The sequence below is a fragment of the Idiotropiscis lumnitzeri genome, chromosome 17 (assembly GCF_059441095.1).
Source record: "Idiotropiscis lumnitzeri isolate Australia: NSW breed Sydney's pygmy pipehorse chromosome 17, RoL_Ilum_1.0, whole genome shotgun sequence".
Classification (NCBI taxonomy): domain Eukaryota; kingdom Metazoa; phylum Chordata; class Actinopteri; order Syngnathiformes; family Syngnathidae; genus Idiotropiscis; species Idiotropiscis lumnitzeri.
Window position 1 is genome coordinate 15,656,120 of NC_142407.1, and position 21,927 is coordinate 15,678,046.

Consider the following 21,927-nt stretch of genomic DNA (forward strand, 5'->3'; position numbering starts at 1 on the left):
GATAGCCCAGGTATGCAATATAACTATGTAAGTTTTTTCCTTACTTCACTCAAAATCAAAAATAAATAACACACAGTCCTAAAAATAAGGAACAGTATTCATTGCTCCAGCACTTCCCAATTTAGCACAAACAAGAAATGAAACGTCAAGAGTTTGCAGAGAGCTTTTTTTCGTACCACCTGGCAGTAAAAAAAAAAGGATCTTGTTCGGTTTGTCTGTAGAAAACCTAACCCCTGGGGGGCCTTTTCGCTGTTGATGCCCCCATTGTCATGACATCACTCCCATTGAGTGTCACACCCAAGAGGCCTCAATGTGTGAAAACAAGCCGCTTCACGTTTCAGCCGAATGAAATGGAAAACATTGAAGCAATGCGTTAATATTTCGGATGCAACATATGATCAGCTTTAAAATCATTTTTAGACCGTGATGATAAAAGTAAATGTTTTTTTTTTAAGGTCCTGTCGTAACGAGGATTGGCATTAAAATCACTGAAATGATTTCCCCCGGCAAAAAGATAATACAACACTTCAAAGCAAAATGACACAAATTAGTGAAGAGGACCTCAACAAATGGAAAAAGAAATGTCCCTAAAATGAATGTTTTGAACCAAACTGGCAGAATCCAGTCCAAGGGACAAAAACATTTTTAACATGTTTTATAGCAATAATATCAGATTTTTTTTTTATCTTGAACATCTTTGGTTTGCTGATGATATCAAATGACATCTTACGGACTGAAGCATTGGCTTTGACAGGAAATGGCGACAAAAAGGTATGGCGCAGCGATGCAAAGACGCAGCAAACTCTGGATTATTTTACTGGCTTCTGCTTGCCAACTGACAATTGCGGGTGATCAATTAAAGACGTGCTCAACAGAAGCCAGCATACTCGGTAATCAGTTTTTCAGGCTGGCTTTGATTGTTTTGTGATGCTCTGTCTTGTGACAAGCTGCTCTACTCGCTTAGCTCGACCTGATTAGTCAGCGTGTCCTACACCAGAAGGTCAACATCTTGACTCAGGATAATCCGCTGTATTGTTTCTGATCTCCACATCCAAGGACTGGGCGATATGGCCTTAAGAGAAATCATGCAAAATTATTTTTTTTTGGGGGGGGGGATCTGTTATCAGCCCCCTCATGATCTTTCTTTCACCATGTTGCAATGTGCAAGAAGGTATACAACATACGGTATACGGTTTGCCTCAAAAGAGTTTAAGATGCAAGTTTTTTGTGAAAAATAATCACCAGAGGGGTCAGAAAAGTCCCTGACAAGTCTTGACTTCCACACTCCTGTCGACAGCGCAGGAGAAAGGAAGTGACTGTTTCGCTGCCACGATGGCAGTTGCTCCATCAGCAGTTGTTGTTTTTTTTTTTTTTGTAAGGGGCAACTGTCGTTTCATTGAGCTGACGTAATGGTCCCGTGACGCGTAAAACGAAGTCAGGCTGTACCGCGAACGGTCTTGCTCAACAGGTTTCTGATGAGTCTTAAACAAAAGAGAGTTTGTGTCTTCTCACTGCTCGGGGGACAGGTGCAAGTGTTTTCTTTCTTTTTTTCCCCCCTTCAACTCGCAAACAGTGTCTGGTTTGTAAGTGGAAAAATGCTCACAGAGCTAGCCTGAGACGCATTTTTTTTTCAATGTCACAATACAAATGTGGATGCAAAAAAAAAAAAAAAAAAAAGAAAAACACAAAATGTTTGCGTGTGAATTTTTTTGTGTAATTCTAAATGTCCAAATGGTCATATGTGATTCCAACGATCTCGTACAAATAACTTAAATTATGATACGAAACATTCCAATTATGATTCACACCAATTGCAATGTCTCGTGATTCAATCTGACGATGACAAGAGCCAATCCACTCGATTTCAATAACATACGATATTATGAGACGAGACGATGTGAAACGATTCACTTCAATTCCCACACGTTCCAACTCTTTTTCAAAACTAAAAAAGAGACATATGAACAACCAGTTTAGCCATGATTGGTGAGTGAGTAACCCTGTCCAACAAGCATGTGGAGGAGGGTACGAACAAGTTGACTTGTGGCACAGGGACATCATCATGTCCGTAGTTTAAGAGTTCACTAGGGTGACAAGTGACATTTGTGATGTCAAATCCCTCATAGTAACAAATGACACAATACTACAAACATTCTACATACCATTGCAGGTGAAGCTCATTTTCATGACATCATCTAAACAAGCAGAAGTCAATTCTGCACACAGCAATGGTGCCCCCTTGAGTCCATTCTTTGAGTCAGGCTTGTTCTTTTTGTCAAGGTTAAAGGTTAACAGGGTAAATAAACACGGGCGATCAGAAGTACACTAACGACTGTGATAACACCGGGAAACAGCCAGAATGACATTTAAATGTCCACTTCAAACCATTATGGGTGTATTTTGTTCATAGTGCTCATGGAAATGGACAGAATTGCCATAAAATTAAAAGTTCAATTGATTAATGGCAGAATTTAGTCAATTGGAATGCTGGAAATGGAAACGAATGTCATTAAAATGGAGACTTTAATCCAAAATTGAAGAATGGAGTCAAAACGAACCTAAAAAGGACGCTTCAAACCAAAATGAGGAAGAACTCATTGGACACCAGGAAATGGCCCAAAAATTAGAAAGGAAAGAAGAAAATTTGGGAAAATGGCTATCAAGATTTAAAAAAAAAACTTCAATACTAACAACAATTCTAGTGGACGTAAACAACAACACATTGTTACTGTTCATCGTCTCCTCCGCTTATAAACACACTCGCATTAGGTAACATTTACAGCACCTGTGGCCACGTCAAGACATGGAGTGGATTGCCAGGAATGTGTGTGTGTGTGTGTGTGTGTGAGGGGGGGGGGGGGTTGTGTGTGTGTGTGCGAGGATTTGCCTGGCAGAAAGACCACACCATGAAAGCCAGTGGGTGCATGGAACCAGGTGGTATCCATGGCAACAATGATGACAATGAGTAAAGATGGACATGAGTTCACAACATGATGATGGAGGTGTTTTTTTTGTTGTTTTTTTTTTGGGGTGGGGGGTGGATTGAATACAAGACTGCTCCTTTTCCCATCAGCTGGTGGCACTCAACCTCTTAAGTCCTACAAAACAATTGAACGGGAAATACATTCATTCAGAAAACCTTTATATTGTTTGTATAACAATTACTTTTTCTGGAATGTCTGCCCATTAAATGTGAAATTGAACAAGCAAATCATGAAGTTATCTGCCCATTTCTGAAAACATACGGGCTCCATGCATGAAAGTGACAGGACCCTAAAACGAGACCATTTCACCACGGCATGAAATACACCGTATAAACACTGGATGTCTATCATTCTTGATGCTTGCCTTGTTTTGATGAAGGCATGCCACAGACATGTTATTAAGACACCTAATATGTCTCTCCTTGGTACACGGATGTGTGGGTTGACTAAAATGTACCAGTTCAATGGTGACGAGAACTTTTGCAAACATCATACACTTAAAAAAAAAAAAAAATCCCACAATACTACACACACACTGAGTAACATGAGCACCCGTGGGTTGGAGCAAACAATTCACTCATGACCCACATCATCCTCTTACTCCTCCTCCTCATCATCATCATCATCATCATCATCATCGACCAGCGACCCACTTCTCCACGGCCTACAGCGTGGATGGAGTGAACGTATGTGGAAAAAAAATTAAAACAAAGATTTGCTCTAGATCACGTCTGTTAGCAACTTCACACATTTGCTGGCACAAAATCATGACCACAAACGAACAGCGAGTGAAAGAGCTGCACCTGAAGAGGTGTGTTTGAGTGATGGGCTTTCCCAAACATACGAGAATTAAGCAGTATCACACGAGAGTGAGCGATGCACTCGCAACGCTAACATTTTTTAAACTGAGAGGTATTTCTTGGGTATTGATGAATTCAGCACTAGTTTAGCTTCTGAGGCTACTTTGGGTTTCACCATATGCCAATTACACATCATTCGATCTACGACTGTGAATACAGATTATTTTTTAATAGATTAAACTGACTAGGTAAAATATTTTCTATAAAGTAATTAGGATTCACCAAGTGGTTTAGTTCCCAACATGTTACGTTATTTAACATTACTCGTCAACCATTGCTATTCGCGGAGGTAAGCAACCTGGATCACCTGTCGGACAATTTGCAGCAAATGCGAACCTTCTAAACTCCCCAGATGGATGACAATACATTGCGCAGAAGTGGAGTCCTCGACATTGTGTGTGAGTGGAACCTGACAGCGACATTTGATGAATTACCATATATAGGTATATATTTTATAATTCAGCCCCAAAAGCCAGTTTCACTTAACAGCATTTGGTAGATATTTCTATCATCAAGAAATGCCTAATGAGGTCTCACGAAGGCATGCATGGAAAAAAAATGCAGGAAGTCTGCCACTTTGGTTTCAAGCAGCCATTTTAGGGTCATTTTGGCCATTTCCAGGGGTCCTTCAAATACAAACTCCGCCGAGAGATTTTCTCAGATTCTTACCCATTTTAACTATATATTCTACACAGATGAGTAATGCATATTTGTGAAACTCTTAAATTTTTGCTTCTCTTATAATTTTTTGTACTTTCAGAGTCGACTGTCTTGAACGTCAAAGCCCCCCCCAAAAAATCACTGCACTTGCTAGACGACAGTCACATCATTCTTTATTTAACACTAACGTTAACTCTTTATTCAACAAAACATCAACATGAAGAGCAATTCTTTCCATTGGAAAGCCTAACCCATTTACACTCATTTAATATAGGAGTCATCTCTTTCTCTGCTCACATTAGCAATTAGCAATGCTAATTTGGCTGCATTGTTTGTCACGGGCACCATTATCATTAAATATACGATTAGTATATTCCTTCCTCTCCCAGCAGACTGGCATTATTCACCGTATGGGTGTCTTAAATGTTAGAAAGTGCCTGCTTTTTGTAATATGACCAGCCGTGGCTGAAGCTAATCCGTTAGCCACCAGGCTAGCCCAGAGCCCCGGTGGTCGTCACATCTTCCATCAAAACATCGCCCGCCTCCGCCTTTGTGGTCAGCGCCGAGGCAGGAAGGCACACCAAGCAGCCACGACATGAAAAGAAATCCCACACGTACCTTCTCTTCGTCGACGCGCGCGCTCACTGGGCCATCTTGCGACACCTATTCAGCTTGTTTTTGTGAGGTGGTCTGGCTTGTTTTCATCCGTCCGTCTCGCCTCTTCGCTCCGGCTGACAGCTCCACAGCACCCACCAGCAGCACATAGAAGCGAGATGTCCGAGGCCACGCCCTTAGCAACCAATCAGCGGCTCCCATTCGGGAAACTGGCACCAAGGACGTCTCCTATTGGCTGGTGTCGGGTGCTCGTCAACTTGTCGCTAGGGGCGCACCTCGGCCCAAGGGCAGGACACCTGCCATGGAGGATGCTGAGCGAGGCAGTGAAATGAAAAAAGTCTGTGGATTTAGAACAAAGCAGCTGTGCAAACAAATAACAGGACTGACTTGTATTCAGGCAGCACGTTGGCCGAAAAAAAATCTCTTTAGGGTTTGTCTTTGAAGGATCCCTGGAAATGACCAACTTGACCCTGAAATGGCAGCATCAAACCAAAATGGCTGACTTCTTGTGAATTTTTATTTGGTTATGGCATTTTCGGACTTTATTGTTGCTCTGCACGCTGAACCTGTTTGACAAATTTCTTGCTTTGAAGTAAACGGCCCTTGGGGACTGATTTTTTAAAGACATTGTCGAGTTGACTATTTGTTGCTTGTTTTATAGCGAGTCCTCAGATTTTGCCACCCAGCACTTATTATTTATTTTTTTTACAATGTCACATAACCAATCTGATTAGTATACAAAGTTCAAATTTGGTAGCAATCGGACAAAACCTCTTGAACAAGTTTGTCACGGAAGGACTCCAGCTATTTTTTGTTAATATTTTAAATATTTTTTAAGTTTTCTGATGATGTGTTGAAATGTTGCTCCAAAAAATAAGCGATCATCAACCACTGCATTAGGTATCAAATGACATCTGATGCCAAGAACAATATTCAAAAAGATAATAGAGCACAATTTTTATTTACACTATCACAGGCAGCCACTCTTTATTACCAGTATAAAAAAAATCAAAATCCAAGAACTTAATTAAAATTTGTGCAGGTGCACCTACATTTGTGGCTGGAGTTTGGTTAATGTTATAAATAGAAAACTGTAATGTTGAAAGAAAGCAGGAAGTGGAGCAAGGCTTCAGTTCTCTATCGGCAGCATTCGCACAACTCGAGTCATAATTTTAGAACAGGATCACGGGTTCCTGTCTTGATATAATTAATGAAATAAGGCTTCCCTCTTGGTCAGTCTAGGCTGTTGGTAAGGAAAGTGTGTACGCGTGGATGAGTGTGAGTGTGCGTGCGTGTGTGTGTGTGTGTGCGCGTGTGTGTGGGGGTGGTTGTGTCTGTGTGCGTGCGTGCGTGCGTGTGCGTGTGTATGTACATACTGTAAAAGGCGGGGATGAATGACAGGTGAATATTTTGTGTACACAAAACAATGTGACCTACTTGAGGTTGATTGTCTTTGACTTTTATCCTGATGGCCCGATTTAAACATCAAGACATGTTTCAGACTATTTCAACAACAAAGTTTAAAAGTTTGTTTTTATTCAAATTTAAGACATTTGAACAAATTTCTATTAAATGGAAAACCTTTATAAGGAAACGTACATCCATTTTTAGACTTCAAAAGGCAACCTGGAATGAAACAAGCATTCTTAAGGTCCCTTCTGTTGAATTCAACATTATCAAACACTTTTTAAGGCAAATTCAATGAACTACAAGACTTTTTCTTTTAATTTAGGGCACTTCCACCAAATGTTAGAATTTTATTTCCATTTTGAACACCTTTTACTAAGACCTTTTATTAAGGAAATTTCCATCAAATTTAAAACATTTATTGTCAAACCATTTTAAGAATTTTTAAGACTTTTCCGGCATGTTGAAAAAACAATCACATTACAATTGTCCAAAGGGGCCCATGGGTTTGGTGAATGCACGTATGAAACTTTAGTCCCTCCTGCAAGGTAAATAAACAGAACAAAAACACCGTGCTCTTATTCCTATTACCACAGCGCGAAATAGCGTGTGCTGTTGTGAATTTCAAAATAAAGCGTTGGCGCCCTTTGTCCTGAATAAATGCAACACAAAACAAAACCTGAGGAAACTGTTAGACTTCTTTAAGGGTAAACGTTTTTGTTGCGGCATACTTTTGTCTCGTGCTCCCATTAAAAAGTCAAATGTTTCGTGTTATTTGTTTTATTTTGAAGCCAACGTCGAGTCTACCTACGGCTCGTGTTTATGGCTAGCTAGCCCAGTTATCAGACGAGCTGCAGGCATAATATCCCCTTACCAACTCAAAAGAGGAACACGGAGGAACGAATTATTAATGTTGTTACACGCCGGTCGCTAGCTGGTGTAAAATCAGCATTGGTTTCCTTCTCTTAGTTGCTTTGTTAAGAGTCATTGTTTGTTGCGCAGTGCGTTGTGCTTTTACGCCCTCTAGAGGAGCTCCAAGGAAGGTTTCATCAGTATATCCACTTTTACTGAAGACTGATTTATAATCATATCTATACCCCACATTCGGTTATCTGCAATAACAGATGTATTCTAACTAGAACATTTTTTTTATCATGACTAGGTAGAGAAAGGTATATTTTGCACATAATGGACATAAGAGGGGACTTTCTTAATGTTGAGGATTTTCTTACTAAATTTGATTTAACAACATAAGGGATGGTAAATTTGATAAAAATTTATGTTTCCTTACAACAAAAAAAAGCCATCTGTCATTTCTTATAGATAGGAAATGCACTAGAGGTGGCCTTAGGTCACGTTATTGTCTTTAAAAAGGAAGAATCTATTTGAAATTACTCTCATCTTGCAACAATGTCATTGATCTTCACGTTCTTATTTATTCAATTATAATAATATTTTCCTTTCCCCCTATATTCCATAAGGCTGCACAGTAACGGGCCACAATATTAGGCACACTAATTTGTGATGTTTGCTAATCAATACAGTATGTGCTGTGTTTGGAACACTCTGTTGTACTCAGCGTAAATGTGGCTTTTTATCACACGTGAGTCACAGCATAGTTTGTCAGATGCAAAGGTCAGATGCGTTATAGTAACAAGCTTTCATTATTTTATTATTCAATCGCAATGTGCATACGCACAAAGGGATGTCAGAGGTTGTGTCATCAAAAACATTTAATTTAATGACTTACTTTATTTAAAAAAAAAGGGAAGATTAATTTGTGAGAAAAGTGTTCAATTTTATGAGAGTGGAATTTTGGAAGAACATACAGAATTTAGAAGAAGACCTGATGTAATTTCTGAGGGGAAAAAAGTAAATAAAAATAATACTAATAATAATTTCCTGAGGAGAAATGTGCCATTTTACGAGAAAATGTGTTTTTATCAGAAAACCCATAATTTTTCAAGATAAAAAAATACAATTACGAGAAAATTGAGTCATTTTAGGAGAGAAATGTGTCATTTTACAACAGAAAATACAATTTTGAGAAATATGAGATTTTAAAACAAAACATTTAATTTTCCAGGAACGAAAATATAATTTACAATTAAAAATATATAGTTTTACGAAAGAAAATTTGATTTTATGAGAAAATTATTGAACCTTAAATTGTACAAGACTTGTAGTGACTTGCAAAAATGTGGCCCAAAGTGGCTCAATGGGCCACTTAAAGGCCTTGTAGTAATCTGGAGCACATGAGTCAAGCACTTTGGACCACAGAAACTAAAATAAAAAAAATGTTTTCCTCAATTAGTTGCAGAGAGACGAAAAACACTTTTGACAAGTGGGAAAGTACAGAGCAGCGAGGTTAGGTTTTTGTTATTGCAATGTTGAGGGCAAAGTGTGCAAACAGATAAAGCTGGCAGTAAAACTATTGCAGCTTCAAGTGACTTCAGACGTTGGCGCCCTGGCTGAGACAAGCAGTCAAACATGACGTGGAGCCAAGGCCCGGAATGTCATCGCTCTGCAAAATGAAAAACAATCACACAGGACGGGTGACTGTATCTTGAAATGAGTCGCAATGCTCACGTACGCTCTTGAGATTTCGCTTTGTCCCTGAAGGCAACACGTGATGATACTGTTGATCGAGGGAGGCGGCGTTTCTCAGGAGTCGAGTGGTCGCGCGTGTATTATTGTTTGCAGTGGGGTGACCCACTTTGAATACACGTGAACGACAACAATGCAAACGGAAACGCTCAGGACTGCTTTCGACAAGGGCACAGCCTTGGTTTTTTTTGTTTTTTGATTTTGTCATATTTTCAAACACACATCTCCAACTGGGTCTTGTTGTTCTTCCCATGACTGAATTCCAATCTTGAAGAATTTTTTTAATGAAAATGTAATCACATTTCTGACATTTTGAGCCCATTTAACAAAATTGAAATTTTTTTGAGGGGGAGGTTTTTGAAAGGTAAAATGTAAGTTTTTAGGCCGTTTTTTCAAACTATTTTTATGGACAATTTTATTGAATTCGTGGATTTCAATAAAGGACAAGGACATAGTGGAGTGTAAATCATTGAAGGCTTTTCAAAGGCACCTCCTATCAACATGACATGTCCATACATTTTAAGGTTTTTATTTTTTTTAGGTATCTTGATCAAATGTCAATTGTGACAATGGCATTTTAAATTCACTTCCATCAAATTTAAGTCCACTTGAAAAACATGAATGGAGACGTTTATTAACAACGAGTGGTTTAATTATTCATGCATTATCATTTCTTTAATTATCTTATTAACTGCTGTTTCACTCGAATGACCCTTTTGGAGGTCAATAAAGGATATCTTTATCTTTTCCTATCTTTTTTTTATCGACACGTTCTTCAAACAAAAACCTTTTGGTTTGTAATTTTATTTTGTCAAGAACCCGGAAGTGGCACACCCTCAACACAACTAGCTCTACAGCGCTATAAAGATACTGCGTCGAGCAACAACCGTCACAACATGGTCAAGATGGGACAAGAAGAACAAACCCAGTTGGCGAGGTTGACAGTGACGGAGCTTCAAGACTTTCTCCGGAGACCCCCGAGCGGCTTTTCGGTGGAAAGCACCCCGCTCCACGCTGTCGTCCGCGGGGACCCCGACAGCAGCCTGCTGTTTGCCGACCCTTGTGACACGTCCGCGGGCAGCGTCGTCTTCCACGGTTCGTTGGGCAGGTAAACACAACGTTTATCATTCTAATCCTTATTTAAATGCTACCTTAATTCTTTCATGTAAGCATTTCTCACCTTGTTGAAACACAACTTTAACAAACGCTTTAATTTGACTGCAAAACAAAATTGTCACCAAATTGAAACATGACTTTAATTCGTATATTATGTACACGTAAACATTTTGCACTTTATTGAAACGTACCATGAAACACTTCTCACATTTTAACAAAGTGATGTTTAAATGAAATAATTTGGCAGTGTTTCAATAGAGTTAGAAACGTTAAGCATTAAAGCTGTGTATCAACAAGGTGAGAAATGTTCGAAATATATAAAAAAATAAAAAATAAAATTAAAGATTGTGTTTTAGCAAAGTGATACATTTTTAAATATAAGAATTATAATTATTTTAATGTAGAGAAAAATGTATAAACATATGGACTAGTTGTGTTTGAACTAAGTAAAACACAAGAATTAAAGTTCTGTTTCAGTACTGCTAAACGTTGAAGTATAAGAAAAACAATTAAAAAAAAAGTGATAAATGTTGACGTGAATGTATAAGAAATTAAGTTGTGTTTCAACAATGTGTGAAATGTTGACATGACAATATAACAATTAAAGTTTCTATTTTCCTCCAAACAACTAAACAGGAGCATCACAGTGACAGACTTGTGGCAGTACAGCAACCTCCGGAGGAGTCTGGTGTCCAAAAACATTTTAATGCTGGTGGCGATGTGCATGCCTGAACACACAGGTATTAAGGCGAATGCTGAAAGATGATCATTACGCGCATGCTACTGTGCGTTTATCAATTTTTGTTTTCCATTGGGTGAATGCTAGGAGAAGAGTGTCTATGCTAACGCGAGCTTGCAACTCACCCCAAACTTTTTTTGGGTGTAAATGCACAAAGGTGCCAATGCTGGAAGACGAGCGTTACGCAAACGCTATTGTACGTTAACAAACATTGTTGATTCCCTGCAGAGGTTGTAAAGCACTACATCGTGTGCCTGTGTGGCGCCGACCCGATGGTCCGGTGGCACATGGAGGCTGGTCTGGACTGGACCATCTCCTCAGTGGCGGGTGAGAGCTACGATGTGGAAGTGAGTCAAACTCTCAAAAATGCTGAATGATTGTCCTTTTTCGCATAGCTAACGTTCGAGTTCTCCTCCCCCCAGGTGGACCTGACCGACGCGTTGGAAACGTGGGCGGCCCGCAACATGGCAGGAACCAGACCGAAGTGGCTTGACGCCTCCTTCACGCTCAAGTACCACTCGGACGCACTCTTTGACTTCTCGCACTGGCTGGGATTCAGCAAGAGGAAGTTCAAGGTTGGACTTGCCGAGAAAATGTAAAACACACCCAGTGGGCATCTAGCGTCAATTCAACATTACTTGAATCAATTTGATTTCATATTGATGTTGAATTAACCTCAGATAGCCACTGGGCACACAAAGGATTCTACAGATGATTGTAATGCTATTTTATGTCATCTCTTGTTGGTTCTTACAGTTACGCATCTACTGAGGGCGGCGCCTTTCTCACTCGCTGAAAAATGTGATTGGACGCCGCCTGCCCGCAGGCCTTGAGGAGGAAAACCTTAATGACGACTTCAATTTTTGTTCAGCCAACACGCAACATTATTCTGTTGCCAATGTTACCATTGTACTGTATATAAGATGTGATGCATTTGTACATTTTTATACTCACTGTTGTTTTTATTGCATGTTCAAATAAATGCCGAAAAAAAAAAAAAAAGAAAAAATTGCCGGTGGGGGGGGGGGGTCCATCTTTGTTGGTCTTAATGCCGCTATGGGATCAACAGCAACGCGGAGGCGGCTTTGGTAAGGGTCTCCAGCAATTCCTTATTATAGTCGCTCCTGTCGCGGTTCTACGAACCGTGAGGGAAGGAAGGAGGACCCGGAAGCGACAGGTGAGTGGGAAACAGGGTTTATTGAGGGCTGGAGTGGGGATGCGAGCTGGGGAGAGTTCACCACAAGGCAGGCGTCGTCCAGGACAACGTCGAAGGAAGCCGACGGGCAAGTGCCGGGTGGCGCGGACGAGGGTGCGGTCGAGCGAGACGCGTCGGGAGGCGAAGTCGGGCTGGCGTGGTAGCGCGAAGCACGGCGGAGCGGAGAGCGCTGGCGGGATGTTTGCCGGGCGGGATCTCGGAGGCGCTGGCGTGCGGAGCGGGACCAGACGGGTTCAGGTCGGCTAGAGGGGGGAGACGGCAGAGCAGGGGTCAAGCAAGCACGAGAGCAAGGCGAGTCAGGCGAACGGGAAACAAGACGAGACATGAGCCAGTACCACGTGAGGTGACAAGATAATCCGGCGTCGGACTCCTGGCGTGGCTGGTTCTTAAGCCGGCGCTGATTGCCGGCAACGAGCTGCAGGTGCGCCGGAGCCGACGCCCACTTTCTCCGGAGGAGAGCCTGGCTGGGTGGATCGTGAACCTGTAACAAACAGAACTGCCACGCCCTCCTCCCCGGCCCGAACCGTCACAGTACCCCCCCCCTAACGGACGCCTCCTGGCGTCCTACCCGGCTTGTCCGGGTGAAGTGCGTAAAACTCCCTGATGGGGGCGTCGGTCAAAAACAGTTTTCGGGAGATCCAGGAGCGCTCCTCCGGACCGTAACCCTCCCAGTCCACCAGGTACTGGTAGCCCCGGCCCCGGCGCCGAACGTCCAGGACTTTTGCCACCGTGTAAGCCGGGTGGTCGTCTATTATCATGGGGGGTGGGGGGGGTGCCGCCGGAGGGCTCAGAGGGCTGGAGGATACCGGTTTGAGGAGGGAGACATGGAATGTGGGGTGAATCTTCAGGGAGTCGGGAAGTTTGAGTCGAACAGAGCATGGGTTGATGATTCTTTCGACGGGAAAGGGACCGATAAAGCGAGGAGCCAGCTTACGAGACTCGACTTGTAGGGGAAGATCGCGTGAGGAGAGCCACACCATTTGGCCAGGCACGTAGTCCGGGGCTGGGGACCGGCGGCGATCAGCCAGTCGCTTGGTCCTCTGGGCTGTTCGAATGAGGGCGGCCCTCGCTTCGGCCCACACCCCCCGGATCCGGCGGAGATGCTCCTCCACGGAGGGAATGGCCACGGTATGCTCCTGGTCCTTGAAGAGAGGTGGTTGGTAACCGAAACAGACCATGAAGGGAGACATACCTGTGGCCGTGGTGGAGAGGGAGTTATGGGCGTACTCGACCCAGGGTAGTGCGTCGCTCCAGGAGTCCGGGTTGCGGGCCACCACGCATCGGAGGGCGGCTTCCAGGTCCTGGTTGGCCCGCTCCGTCTGGCCGTTGGATTGGGGGTGGTAGCCCGAGGAGAGACTGGCGGTGGCCCCGACTGCCTTGCAGAATTCCTGCCAAACTTGTGAAGCGAACTGGGGGCCCCGGTCGGACACGATGTCCTCCGGGATGCCGTGGGGTCGGAAAACGTGTTGGGTGACGAGTTTGGCGGTCTCAAGCGCGGTGGGCAGCTTGGGCAGGGGGACGTAGTGGACGCTTTTGGAAAACCTGTCGACCAGGGTGAGGATGACTGTGTGTCCGTTGGACGGAGGGAGACCGGTAACAAAGTCCAGGGCGATGTGCGACCATGGACGGCTTGGAATCGGCAGGGGCTGGAGGAGGCCGGCGGGGACCGCGTGGGAGGCCTTTCCGCGGGCGCAGACGGAGCAGGCTCGCACGAATTCCCGGGTATCCTTAGCCATCCGGGGCCACCAGAAACGCTGCTGGAGGAAGCGGAGAGTGCGTGCCACCCCCGGGTGGCAGGTGAGTGTGGATGAGTGCCCCCATTGCAGTACCTGTGACCGCACGGTGTCGGGAACGAACAAGCGGTCGGAAGGGACTGGGCGCGGGTCTGGTTGCTGCTCCTGAGCGTTGCGGACGACCTGCTCGATGTCCCAGGTGGCCGCCCCCAGTAGACAGGCCGCGGGAAGAATGGGCTCCGGAGCGTCAGGGCTGGCAGGGGGCGAGAACTGACGTGAGAGGGCGTCCGCCTTCCCATTGTTCGAGCCGGGGCGGAAGGAGAGGGTAAAATTGAAACGGCTCAAGAACAAGTTCCAGCGTGCCTGGCGGGGGTTGAGTCTCTTGGCGGACTGCAGGTATGCCAGGTTTTTGTGGTCGGTCCAGACCAAAAAAGGGGTCGAGGTGCCCTCGAGCCAGCGCCGCCACTCCTGGAGAGCCCATACCACCGCGAGGAGTTCTCGATTGCCCACGTCGTAGTTTCGCTCGGCGGGGGATAGGCGCCTGGAAAAGAAGGCACACGGATGGACTACCTGGGTGCCGGGATCCCGCTGGGAGAGGACGGCCCCCGCCCCGGTGTCGGAGGCGTCCACCTCCACGATGAACTGGAGGGCGGGGTCTGGGTGCCGGAGTACGGGGGCGCTGGTGAAGGCCTTCTTCAGGTGGGTGAAGGCCTGGGCGGCCGCCGGGGTCCACTGGAATGTGGTGGCTGTGGACGTAAGCGCGGTGAGTGGACTGGCGACCTTACTGTAGTCCCGGATGAAACGGCGGTAGAAATTTGCGAATCCGAGAAAACGTTGCAGCTCCTTCCGGGTGGTGGGCTGGGGCCACTCCGCCACGGCCTGGATCTTGGCCGGGTCGGGGCGAAGCTGCCCCCTGGCGATGATGTAGCCAAGGAAGGGCACCGAAGGGACGTGGAACTCGCATTTCTCGGGCTTCACGTAGAGGCGGTTCTCCAGGAGGCGCTGGAGGACCAGTCGGACATGCCGGCGGTGATCTGCGAGAGAGCGGGAGAATATGAGGATGTCGTCGAGGTATATGAATACGAACCGGTTGAGCATGTCGCGGAAAACGTCCGTCATGAGGGTCTGGAAGACGGCGGGGGCGTTGGTAAGTCCGAAAGGCATCACCAGATACTCAAAGTGCCCCAATGGTGTGTTGAATGCCGTCTTCCACTCGTCCCCCTCCCTGATGCGGACCAGGTGGTAAGCATTTCGTAAGTCCAACTTTGAGAAAATCTGGGCCTCACATAGGGGTTCGAACGACGGGTCGATGAGGGGGAGCGAAGACTTGTTTTTGACCGTTATTTGGTTTAATGGTTTGAAGTCAATGCAGGGGCGGAGCGAGGCGTCCTTCTTTTTTACGAAAAAGAAGCCCGCGCCCAGAGGAGAAGACGAGGGACGGATGAGACCGGTCGCAAGTGACTCCCGGATGTACGTCTCCATGGCCTCCTTCTCTGGCCTGGAGATGTTGTATAGCCGGGTGTTGGGCAGGGGGGCCCCCGGGAGGAGGTCGATGGCGCAGTCGTACGGACGATGGGGCGGGAGGGTACGGGCAAGGTCCTTGTTGAAAACCTGCGCCAGGTCGTGGTAGTCCGGGGGAACGGAGGAGACGTCAGGGGGAGGGGGGGGGGGAAGCGTAGAGGAAGGGGGCGGATCCGCTGAACGCAGGCAGTGGGAGTGGCAGAACTCACTCCATCCTGTCAGCACGCACCTCCTCCAATCGATGGTGGGATTGTGGGTCTGGAGCCAGGGGAACCCTAAGACCAGGGGGACCTGGGGAGAGTGAATCAGAAAAAATCTGATGGACTCCCGGTGATTTCCAGAGACGATGAGGGTCAGGGGAGCGGTCTGTTGGGAGACCCGGGCGATGAGATGTCCGTCCAGCGCGACCACTCTTCGGGGAGACAGAATGGGTTCCATGGTGATGCCGAGCTGGCGGGCAAGGGTCAGGTCCAAGAAGCTGCCGTCGGCCCCCGAGTCGACCAGCGCGGTGACCGAGCGGGGGGTGTGTGGACCCAGCAGCCGGGCGGAGATGGACATCCGGGAAGAAGAGCCAGAAGCGGAGACCAGCAGGCTCGGCGTTGGGCTCTCCCTCAGCGACGAGCCTGCTCTTTTGGGTTACTGGGACAGTGGATCAAGAAGTGGCCGGGGAGGCCGCAATACAGGCAGAGCTGATGGGACCGACGGCGCTGGCGCTCCAGAGGGTCCAGAGTAGTTCTTCCTACCTGCATCGGTTCCTCCGCGCCGGTGGATAGCTGAACCGGCGATGGCGAGCGAACCTCGGGTCGGGGAATGGCTGCCCGGGCGGCGACTCTGGCGGGGCGTCGGAAACGATCAGCCTGCCGGTCCCGCAACCGATGGTCCACCTTGATGGCCAGGGCGATTAGTTCTTCGAGCGTCGTGGTTTCGTCTCGGATCGCCAGCTCGTCCTTGAGGGCGTCGGTCAACCCGTTGAGAAACGCCTCGCGGAGAGCCGGCTCGTTCCAACGGCTCTCGTGGGCCAGGATGCGGAATTCCACCGAGAAATCGGCCGCGGAGCGGGAACCCTGTCGGAGGGAGAGAAGCCGGCGGGACGCCTCGCGCCCCTGCACCGGGTGGTCGAAGACACGGCGTAACTCCTGGCTGAAATCCGCGTAAGTCGACATCGCAGGAGACGCCGCCTCCCACAATGCGGTTGCCCACTTGGCGGCGCGGCCGCGAAGCAAGTTGATGGTATAGGCGATCCTGGCCCGCTCGGTAGCGTAACTGTGGGGCTGGAGGTCGAAAACCAGGGAAGTGCTGAGTAAGAATTGGCTACACGAGCCCAAGTCCCCGGAGTAGGGTTCGGGAGTAGGAACGTGGGGCTCTCGACCGCCCGCATAATGCAATGCGGCGGCCGGGGGGGCCAGGGTCGCGTCCCTGGGGAGGTTGGAGGGGGGAGCGAGTGAACCCACCTGGTTAGAGAGGTGCGAGAGCTGGTGTTGGATGACCTGGAGGGAGCCCGGAACTTCCTGCAGCATTCGATCATGGCGCTCGAGCACGCTGCCCTGGTGGGCAAGCGTTTCGCCCAGGGGGTCCGTGGTCGCGGGGTCCATTAACTTGGCCGGATTATTCTGTCGCGGTTCTACGAACCGTGAGGGAAGGAAGGAGGACCCGGAAGCGACAGGTGAGTGGGAAACAGGGTTTATTGAGGGCTGGAGTGGGGATGCGAGCTGGGGAGAGTTCACCACAAGGCAGGCGTCGTCCAGGACAACGTCGAAGGAAGCCGACGGGCAAGTGCCGGGTGGCGCGGACGAGGGTGCGGTCGAGCGAGACGCGTCGGGAGGCGAAGTCGGGCTGGCGTGGTAGCGCGAAGCACGGCGGAGCGGAGAGCGCTGGCGGGATGTTTGCCGGGCGGGATCTCGGAGGCGCTGGCGTGCGGAGCGGGACCAGACGGGTTCAGGTCGGCTAGAGGGGGGAGACGGCAGAGCAGGGGTCAAGCAAGCACGAGAGCAAGGCGAGTCAGGCGAACGGGAAACAAGACGAGACATGAGCCAGTACCACGTGAGGTGACAAGATAATCCGGCGTCGGACTCCTGGCGTGGCTGGTTCTTAAGCCGGCGCTGATTGCCGGCAACGAGCTGCAGGTGCGCCGGAGCCGACGCCCACTTTCTCCGGAGGAGAGCCTGGCTGGGTGGATCGTGAACCTGTAACAAACAGAACTGCCACGCCCTCCTCCCCGGCCCGAACCGTCACAGCTCCCGCAGAAGCGCGCCACCAGGTAGTTGACAATTCCCAGCGCGCACATTAGCATCAAGAAGAATAGAACGCGTTTTCCAAACAGGTAGCCTGGAGTGCTTCATGCAAATGTAAACGTAAACAAAACATTAAGACATGCTGTAGAATGTAAACCTACAATTGAAATTTAAGAATGTAAAAAAAATTCAAAGAAAAAAAATACCTCTGTGAGCTTTGTCCCATGTAGCCCAAAAAGTATTTGTGACGCACCAACACGTATACCAGGCCAGCGAATGCAGCAGGAGCTTGAAAATGCATAATATTATCATAATTAAAAAGAATAATGTTTTTTTTTCCCTCAACTGTTGTGTAGCTTTGACCAAAACCTTCAATCTCATCACATTAATTAGACACTAGATCAGGGGTAGGCAAACTTTTTGATCGGTGGGCCACAATCATTTCTAAAATTTGTCAGAGGGGCCGGACCATGAGCAGATCGATGACGTGTTTTGGTCACCTCACCTCATCGGAGAAAAAAAAAATACTTTGAATTTTAAATGAAAATGAACAAAAGCATTACAACAAAATATCTCACTTTGACACGCCACAGTATTTAGAAAAAAAAAACATTTACAAGGTTTATTCATTTAATTTTTTTTTAGTTCAGCGGGCCGGATTAAAACGTTTAATGGGCCGCATGTGGCCCCCGGGCCGTAGTTTGCCCATGCCTGCTCTAGATTGATTGACTCCGATTAACAGTTGAGAATTTATTATCAAAGTGGAGTTTGCGTTTTTTCTATCGGTTGCAAGATAGCAGCCAAGTTACAAAATGATAAATAATATGTCATAAAATAATATGCAATAAGGAACCTTGACATTGATTTGACATCATGCTGTGATGCTGAAATAGTGTATGCATGCCCGAAAGAGAAATTTCAAAGGCAGCCATGGAATGTTGGGAGTAAAATAAGGTAACGAGAAGCCACACCCCTGAGCGAGAGTCCTTCATAAGTGTTTGCATGTATCATCTTATATGATACCCTCAAACAAAGGCGACTGCACAAACAAACATGCACGCTCGTGCAGATACGCGCAGACGCACACACGCATACACACAAACATGAACACGCATAGATACACTCAAGCACTCACAAATGCACGCACACTTTAATCGCGTGCACATTCCTTGCACACAAACACGCACACACACGAACAAACGCGGCCAGTCCCACGCGCACACACATGCACACGCAAATGCACAAGCGGCACAGACACCTCCCACTCACACGTGAACACGCGCACGTTCACAAACCGCCCACAAAAGGCAAGTGATGTCGCGTGTTAATGATTGACCTTGGCTTAGGCACAGACCGGCACACCACATGAGTACCAGGAAGGTGGCGTAGGCGTCCATACAGTTCCGTCTGCGAGAAAGTCACACAAAGGGAATGCTGGCAATTAGCGTGGCGTTTATACAGCCCTTCAGCTTTTTCCGCATTTCGTCATGTTACGGCTTTATTTCACAAAGCCAATCAAAAATGTATACATGCTCCGATCTCTGTGCGCCACTATCAAGCGTGGTGTCATATCAAAAAATAACTGTAAAAAACTCAGTCACGCGTCCTCACATGCGCATCATCGAGTGTCGGACGTAATCGCATAACAATTGAGACGCTGTACAATGATAACGTGTTATGCAACTGGCAAGAAGTCTTTTAAGTGCGGCCTTTGAGTCAGTTATTCAGAGACTGGTGTCTGTAAATCATAACTTATGCACGCACGCTTGTCTCTACGGTGACTATAAAAAGTCTACACACCCCTGTTCAAATTCTAGGTTTGTAAAAAAAATAAAATAAAAATACTAGTCCGAGATCAAGCCTTGCCAAACCTTTTCCACAATTAACTCAATCGCTACCAGCTGAGTAAAAAAAATGGATCTTTGACGTGTTTAGCCGTCAATGGCAGTAAATGATTTACTGAGACCTCTAACCTGTCCGACTAAATAAATGTTTTGTTGTGTCATGTTTCCACCAAAATTTGGTCAAATTCATACTTAAAATCAGTTTTAGCAAAATCATGCATTGTTGACTTCGAAACTGCGGCGTGACATATTAATACATTTCAAAATAAGACATAAGAGCTTCTAGACCTTCACCAAAGCGAGTTTAGCCACCTTTGTGGATCACTTCACCAAAGGAAGTGGCACAAGCCGCTTCCCGCTGACGAAACAGGAAATCTTGTTAACGTGTCGGAAATGTTACATTAGACACAAAAGGTTCTCGAAAGTCAAATCGAAATGAAATAAAAACAACACGACTCCACATAGCTGAAGTAAAATTTTAAAATTAGCGGGGCTTACTTGGCACAGGAGACTCGCTCGAAAGCGGGACTGTTGCACTCCTTCTCCACTTTGAGGGCGAAGAAAGCTTGAAAAAGATTCAGGAAAAAAAATATGAAACAAATCAATAAATAATCAATGTAATGGTCAAGCCTCCCTCACCATTCTGCAGCGCGCTGACCAGGGTGACGACCACCAGCAGGTAAATATTCTCCACCACCTTGTTCTCCATCACGATGTGATGACGATGACGATGATGGTGCTGACGATGAAGCCGAAAGAGAACGAGGTGGACGTGCAGAGAGCGACAAAAACACACGAGCACTGCAACGAGCCAATCTGATGCGCTTCCCTTTATGCAAATGAGGCATGCATGTGCATCATAGACTGACTGTACAGGGGATATAAAAAGTCAACACACCCTTGATGAAATGGCAATTTGGGGTGTCATATGAGATGAGACATAAGAACTTTGGAGGTGTTAAAATTAACACACTATGGTGTTGAACTGGCACCAGCCGATTTGTGGCGTACATAAAAGCTCATCGTTTGAGTCATTTCTTAGAATTTACCTTTTAACACTTGTAGGAGCGTAATTTATAGAAAACAATGGGTGTAAACAACACTTTGTATTGTGTTATTTCTAACACCTATGGTGTTGATATTTAACACAACTTAAAGGTATTCAGTGAAAATGAGCACATAAAAAGCTCTGCTCTATATAATATACACGGCCGAGCTGTACCCGACGGCCTTGAGGAACACCGCATCAGGGACCTTGCCTTATGGAGTCGCGAACAGGAATCTGCATTGCGCCCTTTCTCATAGAGATGAGTAAGCATTTCGTTTTGGTGTGTGGGGTGGCGGGGGTCATTCAGTTTGGATTTTGATGTATCTGACATATATCACCATGGCCACTCTGGCCCTGCTGTCTCTCCTGGCCATGCTCGTCCTGCCGGAGACTTTTCGGTGCCCGCTCCCTGAGACCCTTCAACAGATGCAAAGAAGGCCAAGGTGGGATTTTATTTTTTGATGCATTCTCTGCTTCCACCAAAAAAGGACACAAATATTTTTTTTTAATTTTTGCCAACCTGGCATTGGTGAGATGGCTCCGAAGTAAGATCTTTGATTGTAGAATTTGGTGCCTCACACGAATTGATGAGGAATGTACAATAATAAGCATCCAATCCCATTGTTTGTCAGATATTGTGATATTAAGGTCCTAGACATACCTCAATTGTTTAACAGAGATTGGATTAATGCTAAAAATCGAACCATCTGTTGAAATTAAACATTTTTGTTTGGTTTTGTGCATGAGGAGAGAATCCATAGCGGTCTCTAGTGGACAATATGAGAAGTGTGGGAATTACATTTCCAAAATTTGTAAAGAGATCTGCAGGAAGAAAAGATGATATCAAGACATGTTGGAGCGTGATCCGAAATGACAATTAGCATATTTGCAAGCACTAATATTGCTTCGCAGCCTAACATCCAGCAGAAAGACAGCTATCCGGGAAAAACTGTGACGTACAAGAAAGAACGAAAATGTTCTATCAGAAGGGAAGTTTGTTCTCCAAGGGTCAGTCAATCCCAATTGCTCTTCTAGGCCTTTTCATGTGTGAAAATTCAGAGACACAGAGGTGTTTTCTTGCAAAAAGAACAGATCGCCCCCAAGGTGTTGTAGGTCTGAAAGTGCCTTGTTCGCCTTGACGTTACACGAAAGCAAACGTAGGCCCCTACCTCCCATCAAAATGGACTTTAAATTGAATTTGCCATCTGAACTGCAAAACAAAACAGAAATTTAAAAAGAAACGTGAATAAAGATGTGGGGGGGTACATACATTCCACAACATACACATATATACAATACAAAACAAATAAATCCCTTGGAAAAATTATTATCCAAGAGAGTTGATT

General features: G+C 46.1%; 4 protein-coding genes across 4 annotated transcripts in view; 1 reads left to right on the forward strand and 3 right to left on the reverse strand.

The window, feature by feature from the left end:
- Positions 1-5,264, reverse strand: part of fryb (furry homolog b (Drosophila)) — a 35,405-nt gene extending 30,141 nt beyond the window's left edge. The window contains exon 1 of the mRNA XM_088279097.1: positions 5,123-5,264. The gene's annotated coding sequence lies outside the window, so the exon portion shown is untranslated. The remainder of the gene's footprint in view (positions 1-5,122) is intronic.
- A 4,716-nt stretch (positions 5,265-9,980) lies between these two features.
- On the forward strand, positions 9,981-11,995 carry medag (mesenteric estrogen dependent adipogenesis). The gene is made up of 5 exons (XM_088279150.1): positions 9,981-10,241; positions 10,886-10,989; positions 11,217-11,335; positions 11,411-11,563; positions 11,745-11,995. Exons 1-5 carry the CDS (start codon positions 10,030-10,032, stop codon positions 11,757-11,759), a joined length of 603 nt encoding a protein of 200 aa, XP_088135276.1. The 5' UTR covers positions 9,981-10,029; the 3' UTR covers positions 11,760-11,995.
- alox5ap (arachidonate 5-lipoxygenase activating protein) lies at positions 11,837-20,321 on the reverse strand. The gene is made up of 6 exons (XM_088279156.1): positions 20,173-20,321; positions 20,032-20,098; positions 19,026-19,096; positions 17,896-17,977; positions 17,692-17,791; positions 11,837-12,108 (listed from the first exon to the last, which is right to left on the reverse strand). Exons 1-6 carry the CDS (start codon positions 20,240-20,242, stop codon positions 12,043-12,045), a joined length of 456 nt encoding a protein of 151 aa, XP_088135282.1. The 5' UTR covers positions 20,243-20,321; the 3' UTR covers positions 11,837-12,042.
- LOC148320555 (uncharacterized) lies at positions 12,229-13,382 on the reverse strand. Its single transcript, XM_088280179.1, has 2 exons — positions 12,540-13,382; positions 12,229-12,446 (listed from the first exon to the last, which is right to left on the reverse strand). The coding sequence occupies exon 1, from the start codon at positions 13,380-13,382 to the stop codon at positions 12,747-12,749; it is 636 nt and encodes a 211-aa protein (XP_088136305.1). The 3' UTR covers positions 12,229-12,446; positions 12,540-12,746.
- Positions 20,322-21,927: the final 1,606 nt, after the last annotated feature.

Excerpts from the sequence above, each read along its gene's own strand:
- alox5ap (XM_088279156.1), bottom strand. The coding sequence starts at position 20,242 with ATGGAGAACAAGGTGGTGGAGAATATTTACCTGCTGGTGGTCGTCACC. Across the intron at positions 19,097-20,031 it reads GAGCGAGTCTCCTGTGCCAA|ACGGAACTGTATGGACGCCT; the intron begins GTAAGCCCCGCT and ends ACTTTCTCGCAG. Across the intron at positions 17,978-19,025 it reads CGGTCTGTGCCTAAGCCAAG|CTCCTGCTGCATTCGCTGGC; the intron begins GTCAATCATTAA and ends TGCATTTTCAAG.
- LOC148320555 (XM_088280179.1), bottom strand. The coding sequence starts at position 13,382 with ATGGTCTGTTTCGGTTACCAACCACCTCTCTTCAAGGACCAGGAGCAT.
- medag (XM_088279150.1), top strand. The coding sequence starts at position 10,030 with ATGGTCAAGATGGGACAAGAAGAACAAACCCAGTTGGCGAGGTTGACA. Across the intron at positions 10,242-10,885 it reads TTCCACGGTTCGTTGGGCAG|GAGCATCACAGTGACAGACT; the intron begins GTAAACACAACG and ends ACAACTAAACAG. Across the intron at positions 10,990-11,216 it reads GTGCATGCCTGAACACACAG|AGGTTGTAAAGCACTACATC; the intron begins GTATTAAGGCGA and ends GATTCCCTGCAG.